At 40.5% G+C, this 12,420-nt stretch overlaps 1 protein-coding gene across 1 annotated transcript in view; it reads right to left on the bottom strand.

Moving 5' to 3' along the window:
* Positions 1-12,420, bottom strand: part of LOC134741567 (THO complex subunit 2) — a 39,638-nt gene that overhangs the window by 17,748 nt on the left and 9,470 nt on the right. The window contains exons 11-17 of the mRNA XM_063674394.1: positions 10,898-11,145; positions 9,667-9,784; positions 8,623-8,755; positions 7,857-8,017; positions 3,959-4,215; positions 2,684-2,843; positions 622-870 (exon numbers count right to left, since the gene is read on the bottom strand). Coding sequence (XP_063530464.1) covers positions 622-870; positions 2,684-2,843; positions 3,959-4,215; positions 7,857-8,017; positions 8,623-8,755; positions 9,667-9,784; positions 10,898-11,145 — 1,326 coding nt within the window. The remainder of the gene's footprint in view (positions 1-621; positions 871-2,683; positions 2,844-3,958; positions 4,216-7,856; positions 8,018-8,622; positions 8,756-9,666; positions 9,785-10,897; positions 11,146-12,420) is intronic.

The following is a 12,420-nucleotide window of genomic DNA, read 5'->3' as shown; positions in this document are numbered from 1 at the left end:
ATTGTTTTGTTAACAAATTAGACACTTATAAACACGCCACAACAAATGAACAAATCCACATTTACTAATTCACTTAAACAAATTGAACTTTCGTTACTTTCTTTTAAATAATAATACACTTGAAGTTTGAAGTAAACGCGCGCTCGTGCGAACTTAAATGCACCCAACTTCACACCAAAAGCCAGGCTTAAATTAAATCGCCTTATAAAATTGCTATACATACCAACAAATAGTTACATCGTTCTGTGGCGGTTTGTAGGCTTAGAGCGCCTAGAGCGGAACGAAAAAGTAAGCCCGGTTGCAAGCCGACGAGAGCGAGCAGGATAGCCGAGCTGAATATCCTACGACTTATTTCTTTCGCGCGGAAGTGGCGCCACGGCAAAAATATGCAACGCTCGCGCTGCGGTCCGAGCGCTGTGACTCGAATTTAATAATACTGGTTCTTGTGGTGCGCGGTTTAAAAATAATCTATATCGATTTTATCACTACGTAATTTCGATAAGGCATCTAAGCTCGAGTGGACGTTCCGAACGAGAATTATGAAAAGGATAAACAAAGGCACCGCGTAAAAAAAAACATCGGCGGGTGGGCCGACGCAGACGCAGACGGCAGCACACTCACCCGGTCGTAGCACAGCAGCGTGGAGAAGTTGGGCGTCTTGAGCGCGTGCACGGCGTGCACGAACTCGGCGCAGAAGAGCGCGTCGGCGGGCGTGAACACGCAGCGCGGGAACAGGCACAGCTGCATGAGGCGCGTCACGGTCTCGTTCTTGGCGGACTTGGCGGCGCGCGCCGGGAACCAGCCGCCGCACTCGCGCGCCAGCCGCGCCGCCACGCGCGCCACGTGCGCCTGCTGCCGCACCTGCTCCTCCTGCACGCGTACGCAAAGATAGATATAACTCCGTAATAGATGGATACAGTCTAAGGCAAAAACGTGCCTCGAAAATCAACAAAATTTGATTCTCGTTCAGAGGGCGCTACTAGCTTTGGCCTACTGTCGTATAGATGGCGTTGACGGTTTCGGTTGTTATTTAACAATTTTAACGCATATCAGTGCAAGAACATGGGTCAAAATCATAAAAATAATTAATGCAAATAAAAAAAAAAAAATTATCCATATTTAAATACATTTTATCGTATTTTTATAAATCTTCATTTTTAGTTTTAAAGTGTGTCGACAGATGGCAGTGACTTTACTGGGGTTACAAAATTTACTATGACAGTACCGCTCTAGTATAAGTTACTCTATGGTGTACGTGTACGATCACAGACACGACTTTATACAACGAAACTATGTAGCGCGCCGAGCGAAACGAGCGACGGAACATATGGCCGTCGAGCGGGTTAAAACCTTTCGTCTCGATTACTCTGAAAGTATTCTTCTGTATAAAATTTTGGTCTTCAGATTTTATACTAAAATTATACTGCCGTGCGGTGCAGTATATAGTGTATGCAGGGGTAACGATATACAATTGGAAGTAAATGAAAGTTAGACATGTTTTTTTTCTATCGAGCCGACTTTAACCTTTTAAGGTTTTGACCGGAGTCTGCTAGTTAACGTGTGATTTTTTTCATAGTATTTGCGAATAACACGTGTAAAAATTTAATATAAATACTTAAATTTTGCGTTAGGCCCATCTAAATGACGTAACGCTTTGAAGCCCCGGTCCGATCGACCCGGGGGCGCGGTACGTTTAGGCGGATCCGTAGGGAACGTGCCGCTTTACCTCGCGGAGCCTCCATCGGTGCTCGTTCTGTAGAGCCCGCCTATTGTCGGGACTCAAAAACACAAGATGTAAAATAACTTTGCTCTCGTGTTGCAAATATAATTTTTCACTTCAGCAGTGAGAACATATTAAAGGTTAAAATGTATTTCTAATTACACAGGCCTTCACTAAATTAAAAAAGCTACTTTGTTTCACTCCCTGGAGTGAGGAAAGTCGCACTTTCCTCACTCTAGGGAGTGACGAAAGTAGGCTTGTTCGAGCTGCTGAGGTGAAAAGAAATATGTAATCAAACGTGGCGAAATGGCCCTGACTGAGTCTTTGTCACATAATGATGACGATTCATCGTGTCACCGTACAATGTTGGTCCGACGAAAAACGTTGACGCCAAGTACCGTCATCACTCACCGAGCCATAAACGTACAGGAAATTGTCATTATCACATGACAATTGGCAAGTTGTTGTAATAGGTACCAGTAAGGAGTATATTATTATATTAAGTTCTTAGATATAATATCTGAAGTTAGATCTAACACTACTCATCATAATCTTCCTCGCGTTGTCCCGGCATTTTGCCACGGCTCCATGAGAGCCTGGGGTCCGCTTGGCAATTAACCCCAAGAATTGGCGTAGGCACTAGTTTTTACGAAAGCGACTGCCATCTGACCGTCCAACCCAGAGGGGAAACTAGGCCTTGTTGGGATTAGTCCGGTTTCCTCACGATGTTTTCCTTCACCGAAAAGTGACTGGTAAATATCAAATGATATTTCGTACATAAGTTACGAAAAACTCATTGGTACGAGCCGATTGTTGGATTGGTACTAGATCTAACACTACTATAGATTGTATTTATAGCATATAATGTACATATATGTTATTAGTTTTGTGTAAGTATATGAAGTGCTTTGTGTTTCTTTCTAAGTTAGTCCGATATACTTCTAAACACTATCTATCGTTTACCTGCAGTTTATCTATGAGCGTATTGAACCGCTCCTGCTCCTTCTTGCCCTTCGTGCCTTGCGACGAGTCCTTGGCGGCGGCCGCTGCGGCCGCTCTCAATCGTTCTATCTCTCTGTCGTAACATTCTTCGGGAACTTTTAGATCGTACATGGACAGGGACCTGCGAAAACAGCAGTTATTTGAACATGATTTAGAAATTTGCCACAGCAAACAATAAGTACATTATTGTCGAGGCTCGGAAGTAGCAGAGTCATATATAGTGCTTTTCTCAAAAATGGCGCAATAAATACAAATATAATAGAAATATTTTACAGAAGCAACGTTCTTATGTATATATTTTCACAGAAAAAAGTAAAAAGATTTGCTTTGCCGACTTTTTATTTTTTTAATTAAAAATAGAAGTGTATTTTTCTGCTGAAAATACGCCAACCTATTTAAGACACCTAAATAGTCGCGGTACCAACATTATAATAATAAGTACTGATCATCTGTTTGGCTGTTTAATGGACCTATGCCTTCATTTGACATGGCCACTTCAACTTATAAAAAGTTTGGAACTCGACAAATAATGGAATTTGTATGCAACATTGCAGTCCCGAAATCGAGACTGCAATGTTTTTAACTTTTTAATTTTTTGACTGACCATAAACTACGCACTTCGTGACCCACTTTTTAACCGGCAACGTCGACTTTGCCGTCCATTTTTGAGAAAATTATTTTTAGATAAGCTTTTATTACTACAGTGAAATGTGGATAATTGATATTTGAAGGGAACTGCAATTTTGTGTCAATTAACCAGATTTTCGGTTTCCAGGTCCGCAGCAAGCTCTGCCGAATTTCACCTCCCATACAAACGGTGTTTCTTTCTCATTTTAAAACCTAGTGTTGGATTGTAATGAAACTTTGCACATACATTGACATGAGGTACATCTAGTCCTATAATTAGTTTATATAAGCTTTAGTTTAAATATAAATTAAACGCAATAGAGCAAAAACAAGTTTTGTATGAAAAACTTAATTTCTCTGTTTAACTATGACATCTGAAGCTACATAAACTAATAACAGGACTAGATATACCTTATCCTATTGTAAGTACAAAGTTTCAGAGCAATCCAGGCCGTCGCAGCGTAACTTGCGGAGGTTGCGGTGTAGCAAATTTCTTTTATGGAGGTACAAATAACCGTTGAAACTATAAAATTCCGAAGAATCAAACATTCGAACGAATATTCCTATTGATATTCAGCAAAATTACGATAAATATGTAAAAAGGTATACCAGAACGTAACGTAGAACTCTGGTGATATATCCTCCCAGGTCCTGAGAGGCAGGAGGGGAGTGACGGAGTGCACCACCGGCTCCAGGGCCTCCTTGGCCGCGACGCTGTACCGCTCTAGCGCCATCTCCGGGCTGGTGGTCTTGCTGTCAGAACTTTTACGCAGCAGTTCCACTTTAGCGGCGATTTTTTGGGCTAACACTGGGCGGTGGAGGAAAAACGCCACGTCCGCGTCTACGTGGTAATCGCGCAGGAGCTCCTGGAAGAAAAATTAAGGTCATTATTATACCTATTTTAGTTTTTACTTTATGGAATATATATAGTCATTTAGTCATTTATTCCATATTGCATTGTCATGTACATAATAAGGTGTTACATTTTATATAGCCAGTTCATGACACCCTGTAAGGGCACACAATAGTACAGTTTTTCTATTCTATTAATTCTAATTTACACATTGTAATTAAGGTAACATAATAAAATTAACATATTAGCGTATCAGTGGTTTAGTAACCTATTAGTTAGTCTCATAAATTAATTTAGTAACTTCAACAATAGCAACGTCAACAATATATATATTTTATACGATCAGAAGGTCGTTATACAATGATTGTTTACGTTAAAAGTGTGAAATAAAATGTTAACTAAACCATCAGACATTATCAATCAAACGTCTCTTGTGGTTCTAGAAATCTTACTAATACATTTATAAAAGCGAAAGTAAATCTGTATGTCTGTTAACTTTTTCTGCTTAAGGTGGTTCGATTTTCATACAAAATTCAATCTGCTTTAATTAAGGCACTACAAACTATTACTACAGAAATATTTGCTCATTTATCTACTTTCGAATATTCATTTGCGCTAAATTAATAGAAAAACTTTGTTTCATACAGAAATCATACATAAATCAACGTAATTTTTTCATCAATTTTACGTATGTGTGTGTCACAAATGTCGTGTACAAATACGTTGCGTGCGGCGTTGCCACTCTATGACGTTGGCGACGTTGCCTGGCCGACCTGGCAGGATTAACAGTGCCGTCATGTTTAGTGCATTTTTATTTGACAGTGTTGACACTGACACATAGGGTCATGTTTATTGTGACATCAATTTGTTTGTATAAATTGAAAATGATAGCAACGTCTAAATCAAGTTACAAAAATCATCGGTGTTCTGGTCCGCGAAAATCCAGAAAAATTCAGACTCAATTGAAGCGGAATTCATGATGGTGAAGTTTCGTAGGTACGGTACAGTCATTCCTTCATTGTACATTGTAATTTTCTCGTGCCGATCTTTTTAGAAAATAATTCTCACTTCTTCCGTAATGGTAGATATAAGCAGTGAACAATACCTATATAATGTAATTATTACTGTTTTGGTTGCCGAATAGTCAATGAGTCACTAACTCTAGGTTTTTTTAGGTATTGTGCAAAATGAAGAGGCATTCTTGGAAATAAAATGTTTTCTTTCATTAGAAAGAAAAAATCAGGACAGCCTCACTGCAATAAAGTAAAATAAAACATTTCCTGGGGATGAAAATTATGGAATTTTGTCTATGAATGAAAAACACAATTATTACTAGGTAAGTAAATGATAACTTTATTAGAATCCATATTGTTGCATCATCTTTCTTCCTATAACATTAGAGAATTTGTGCTATCATGATATTATTTTTCTTTCAGGTACAGGGACAACTACGTATAACAAATATGAAAAAATGTTATTTCATTTGTTGTGTGAATCCATCTACACCAACAAGACATCCACTGCTGGACATAGGCCTCCCCAGGGATCTCCACAACGACTGGTCTTGCAAGACCGGCCAAAATATCGAGAAATAAATAATATAAATAAACATGATAAATATCCCGTTTTCTATAATAGTTATAATTAGAAGGCCATGCAATGTTGTTACTCACTGTACCTACTTGAATCCAAAAAAAAATATATAAAAAAAGTTTTAATTTTATTTTACAATTACTACTTTATTATTAGTACATTACGATACAAGTGCGAAAAGTAGGGAATTGGCAACGAGTGGCGATAAATTGAAACACGACCGAAGGAAGTGTTTTAATCGACACGAGTTGCGAATTACCTTTTCGCACGTGTATTGTACAACGTTTTACAGTACATAATTATGGCCCTTTACATTTTCGACATATGCACGTATTGTACTAATTACCGCACTAGGGCGGTAACGTATATGTAGCACCATATGTACTAAAAAGTATTTTACAGTACATATGGTGCAACTTTCTCGCCCTAGTGCGTAAAGAGCACTTTTCATGCATATGTCGAAAGTTTAAAGGGCCATATGTACTGTAAAACGTTGTACGATACACGTGCGAATAGGTAATTCGCAACTCGTGTCGATTTAAAACACTCTCTGCGGTCGTGTTTTAATCTGTCGCCACTCTTCGAATTTTCTCTTTTCCGCACTTGTATCGTAAATAACTATTTCAAACTGCAAGGGTACGATGATAGATCTCAATTCAATATAAATTTGCAACATTTGGCATTATTAGGTTATAAATTGTATGGAGATGAAATCTATCATCGTACCCTTCCAGTTTGAAAAATACTATAGAGGCTGGGCAGTAAGGGATTGCTTTACTTGTAGAACTATATTTAGCGCTTTAAAAAAAAACTGATACCTGACACTTACAAACCTGGACTTCCTTGGGCTAGTGCTACTAAGAATCGTCAGTATTCTCCATCCTTTCTGAGTTGGAAGAACCCAAAAAGGTGAGATTTGTGAAAGTCAGGTTTTCAATATATGTGGCGTTTTCAACCAAACGGGTACCTACTTATTGTTGTCATATTTCCATAAAGCTTCAAAATGAAATCAACCTAATCGACAACCGACAATGTGGTACCTTTTAGTTCAAAAGTCACATATTTTTATAAGACGTTATAAACTAATTTATTAATAATACTGAATATCTGGGAGAAAAAGAAAACATAAGTAAAAACTCAAAAATGCTCGTTTTCCCAGAGATAAGACCTAGCTAGATCGAACCCCTTACAGCAAATTTCATCGAAATCGTTAGAGCCGTTTCCGATATCACTGAAATATATTTCGGTTATATCGGAATCGGACAAGAATTCGAAGACTAAAAGGTATAAGAAACATAATACAAAAAGGACAAAAAAAAGTACCCCTGACGTACCAGTCTCGAACCCGAATCCTCTTGCACGTATTTCCACGAACATACCGCAACGCCATTGCAGCATACTTACACTGCATGAAATTGTCTACTACAAGCATCACGGAAACACTGTTTGCATGTGTGAGTAATAGTAGGAAATAGCATGACAGAAACACTCTGTCGACTTTAAAAGTGTTTTTTGCACTAATGAAGTATTCAATGTTTATTATAATAGTTCAATATTTATGTAAAGAGTGCGCTAAACATACTTTTAAGTATACAGATACAAACACTATTCCACAAAAAAATAAAACCTGAAAATTTGCGAAAGTGACGCCATCTAGCGGGGTTTAAGCTTTGGGTAACCTAGTCGAACCACCTTAAACAGCTGAATCGATTAAGATAGAATTTGGTATAGCCATGGTTTGATTCTCGAAAGCCCTTAAGTAAGTAAGTAAGTATTTATTTGCAAAGAATAAGGGGTTGAAATCGGGTGGTAACATTTACTATGGAAGTGAAATGGTAGGGTCTACGATTGCATGACTGTTAATTGTGTCGCTTAACTAATATATAGGTAAATAAATAGAAATATCTACCCTATTACATTACCTTTTCATAATACCAAAATCTGACAGTTGGTTTTACCCGAGTTTGGAGTTAAGCGACTCAATTCATAGGAATAGGCCCTTTCAGATCCAACCTAGAAAGCTAAGACGAGGAGAAAAGAAGGTAAGGCAAGGCAAGGTACCTGTAGCGGCGGTAGCCTGGCCGCGTACTCGTCGGGGGCGTGCGAGGAGGCGAGGAAGGTGCCGAGCTGCACGAGCGCGTCCTGGCACTGGTCGGCGAGCCGGCCCACCACTTTTAGTTGGGAGCCGGGGGGCTCGCCGTGAGAATTGTCTTCATCGATATCTAAGACAAATTTGCAGAATATTAGCTATTTGTAACGTTTCATGGTGAAGGTACCATTGCGGTGCTACGCGACGTAAGCGCCAACCGCAATAGACCGGCCTTTACCCGTGGAACGTCACATTTTATAAGCAATAAGAAAGTTGAATTTAAATCAATTATTTCATACCACGCACGCAACAAAACAGCTGCAGAAACAGTTAAATTATTTATTAAAATTGATAAATCAGAATTGAATTAAATAAAAAGTAAGAAACTTGACCGTGAAACCGTGGTCATCATCATCATATCAGCCCTTTATCGCCCACTGCTGAGCATAGGCCTCTCTTCCGTAGTCACTTAAAAACGTATTAGCCCCCATTGATCTCTACTATTCCATACACATTTTTAAAAGTTATTCTATAGGTAGTATTTTTTAAACAGCTCGGGTACCGAGACAGATGTCATCTCTATAGAATTTATAACCTTAAAACGAAAAATGTGGTCTCTGTCACCAAACGGTTGGAAAATAGTATTTTTAAAATACTATACCTACCATAACTACACTTTTCTCTCAAGTGATCACAGTTTTATCTGTCATCTCTTCTATTGTTTCTTTAACAGCTTACCTTTCCATACGCAGCAGTGGCGTTGCTGAGCCGCCAGTATGCAGAGTGATATGTCTAGGTTGTTTCCAACTATGGCCTCTTTTAACCGCGCTGACGACCTTCTAGTATTGCGCACTTGAGAGAAGTAACCAGCCTATAAAAAAAAGTTTTTGGAACACACAGTCAAGAATTTGTGTAAAGTAAGACCAAGAAAAGTGTGCAACGATTTTGATAGCACACGCAGTGCAAGTGTCACTTATACGTCATAATTTCATAGAAGTTTGATGTTTAAAATAACACTTGCACTGTGTATGCTAACAAAATCGTCGCAGACTTTTCTTGGTCTAACTCTATGTATTTTGTACCTGTCACAGTGACAATCAATATGAAATTATGAACTAGGGATCTCATAAATTATTGTATCTGTGACAAGGTACGAAATGGTACAGAAGTGGAATTATTTAACAGTCTCGAAATTAATTCGCCGTAATCGTTAAAACCCGGCCAAGTGCGAGTCGGACTCGCGTTCCAAGGGTTCCGTACATAACACAATTTAAACAATGTATATTTTATGTGAAACATGAGTGAAATGTCTTTAAAAAACCCGTAGGGGTCGGATCAAAAACTAAGTAATTAAGTCCTACTCACGCTTGACTGCACATTTCTAATAAGTTATCCTGTGATCTATAGGTAAAGATCTAGTTTGTGTACTTTTTCAAAATTTTAGACCCAGTAGTTTTGGAGATAAAGGGGGGGGGGGGAATGGTCATTTTTTGCCTATTTTCTTTAGTAACTCCTAAACTGTTTATCCTAAAATTATAAAAAATATATATTTGAGATTCTCATAATGAGATCTTTCATTTGATATGTAACACGATATAGTTTGAAAAACTTTTTTTTTTAATTTTCTTGTTTTTATGAGCACCTCGTTAAATTATTAATCATGGTATTGGTACAGGGAATAGTGATAAAAATACCAACCGGTCCAGCTTGCTATATTCTAGCTAACTAAGAAACTTTGCACGGTGAAAATAAGCAAGATTGGTTTCTGTAAGAATGACTTACCTCTCCTTTTAATAGTTCACCTCCAGCCATGGCATCTAATTGTTCCGGTGTCATTTCTTCCGCAGCCTCTATGCCAGCCATCTTTTGCACTATTTCCTTCAATATAAGCAGGTCTTGGCTGTAATGACACATAAATACGGATTCAAATGAATTTATGTGAAAATTTTAATTAAAAATTCATATCACGCTATCTATCTAAGATAATAAAGTCGTGTTCACATATTATCGAGCCATTTGACTAGATCGATTTCTTTGCCTTCGACTGTACACGCGGCGGGAGGCGGCGGCATGCCGCTAGGGGCACTTTTTTTTGGGGACTTTTCGTAACTTATATTACCGTGGCTAACCGCTCAAAAAGAACCCTGTATATAAAAAATTTCAAATTTCGAAAACTATCCCTAGAAGGTAGGGAAAGGTAAACGAACCAATCGAGTGGAAATCGGATAAATCGGATTAACTTGTACAAGGAAGTTTCGCAGCTGGAATTGAACGAATGTATAGAATTTCAGGGAATTCAGGGTCTCGAAGTATAATAGGGAAAAGTTTAGTCAGGGGGGTGTCACTGCGCAGTTTAGGTATATTTGGCCGGCGCACCGCCCAGGCAAGTGTATGGCAGTGGACTGCCGCTCGGCTCGCACGTGGCGCTCGCGCAAAATTGAAAATATCAAAATACGCAATGGCTTCGAAACCTAAATCGCGATCTAATCTGTATAAAAGATTATGTTCTGTTTACGGATGTCTGAATAAACGGAAGAACAAGGAAGCAGAAAAAACATTTTTTTTAAATTCCGGACTATATTGACCGACATATTTTCAAATGAATAAGTACTTCTGTGGCATACCTACTTCCGTGAGAATCAGACATACTATCCCCGGCTAAAAATTTTTTGTTTACAGAATCAACGTTTGTAATTCCTACATATTTATGTTAAAAATAATAAATCAGTAGGTATAGGTACAAAAACTTGTCAAGTGACAACCCCGTGCCGACACTCGCAGCTCGGTCATAAAACTGCGGCGTGCAAAGAAGATTCACGGTTCGTGCGCGGTTATAAGTTTCAATTTTGCTTGCAGGCGGCGAGTGTAGGTATAATTTTATACCTAAATCTGGCTTTTGTGAAGGAGTGAATTTTCTGTACGGTAGTACTATTAGTTATTGTGTGGTTTAGTGTGCGATCTAAGTGCACGCTCAACCTCCGGCAGGAGGTAACAGGTAGGAGGGGAGACGTACCTCTGGTGAGCCTTGAGCCGGTTGGCCACGAACTGCAAGAGCGCCGTGAGCTCGACGTTGTGCTTCTTGAAGGCGGCGCCGGCGAAGGCGGCCAGCGCCTGCAGCCACGGCGGGGCGGCGGCGCCGCGCGCGCCCCGGCCGCCCGCCAGCGCCTCCAGCAGGCTGCAGCCCAGCACGTCCAGCGCCAGCGCCGTCAGGTACTTCAGCGACTCCACCACCGGCCCGATCAGGTTGTCGTACGATTGGATCTGGAATCGTTTATCATTAGCGGAGGCCGGAATTCGAGTGCCGGTTTTACTTCTCATTGGGGACTTATCTACTTTCGATGTCATAATTAAACGTGATTCAAAGTAGGTGGAGGTCGATAACGAGCGATCTTATAGGTAAAGAGCGATCTCTTCTAGATAACTTTTGAGTAAAGTCGTCGTCGATAAAACTTGCAAATGATGTAAACGAATATACTTTGTTAGCGTTTGACACGTAACCAATTTATTAATATTGAAAATGATGAAATTACTATTATCACATCTGGCGGCCTAGCTGAGGTGACGATCGCTTACGCTTCGCCATCGAATCGCTTTGTGTCTCTCTATCGCTCTTCCATATTAGTGTGACGGGGTCAGTTGCGTTTCGTTCGCTACGGAGCGATAGCGATTGGCATGTTGTCTACGGGGCCCGTTATCCCGATTCATTTTTACTCTTCGGTTAGCGTTCCGCCCCGGATCTGCATCGCTAGCTGCTCGAAGTACGCACGCGAATGGCGCCGAAACCCTCTTATTTATCAAATATATATATATGCGTTTCATGTGTATGATGCTTGATGTTGTATACCGGTAACATGATCGTACCTGTAGCAACATGTAGTCGAAGAGGAACTGCGGGGCCGCGTGCGACAGCTTGCCGATGAGGCGGCCCTGCGGCTTGATGTTCTCCTTGGACACGCGCTTCATGATGTGCTTGATGTTGTATAGTACCGGTAACATGATCGTACCTGTAGCAACATGTAGTCGAAGAGGAACTGCGGGGCCGCGTGCGACAGCTTGCCGATGAGGCGGCCCTGCGGCTTGATGTTCTCCTTGGACACGCGCTTCATGATGTGCTTGATGTTGTATAGTACCGGTAACATGATCGTACCTGTAGCAACATGTAGTCGAAGAGGAACTGCGGGGCCGCGTGCGACAGCTTGCCGATGAGGCGGCCCTGCGGCTTGATGTTCTCCTTGGACACGCGCTTCATGATGTGCTTGATGTTGTATAGTACCGGTAACATGATCGTACCTGTAGCAACATGTAGTCGAAGAGGAACTGCGGGGCCGCGTGCGACAGCTTGCCGATGAGGCGGCCCTGCGGCTTGATGTTCTCCTTGGACACGCGCTTCATGATGTGCTTGATGTTGTATAGTACCGGTAACATGATCGTACCTGTAGCAACATGTAGTCGAAGAGGAACTGCGGGGCCGCGTGCGACAGCTTGCCGATGAGGCGGCCCTGCGGCTTGATGTTCTCCTTGGACACGCGCTTCATG

Source organism: Cydia strobilella, chromosome 5 (genome assembly GCF_947568885.1).
Source record: "Cydia strobilella chromosome 5, ilCydStro3.1, whole genome shotgun sequence".
In the NCBI taxonomy this organism is placed as follows: domain Eukaryota; kingdom Metazoa; phylum Arthropoda; class Insecta; order Lepidoptera; family Tortricidae; genus Cydia; species Cydia strobilella.
Note: the sequence above shows the minus strand (reverse complement) of the source record. Positions and strands in the feature narration are given on the sequence as shown.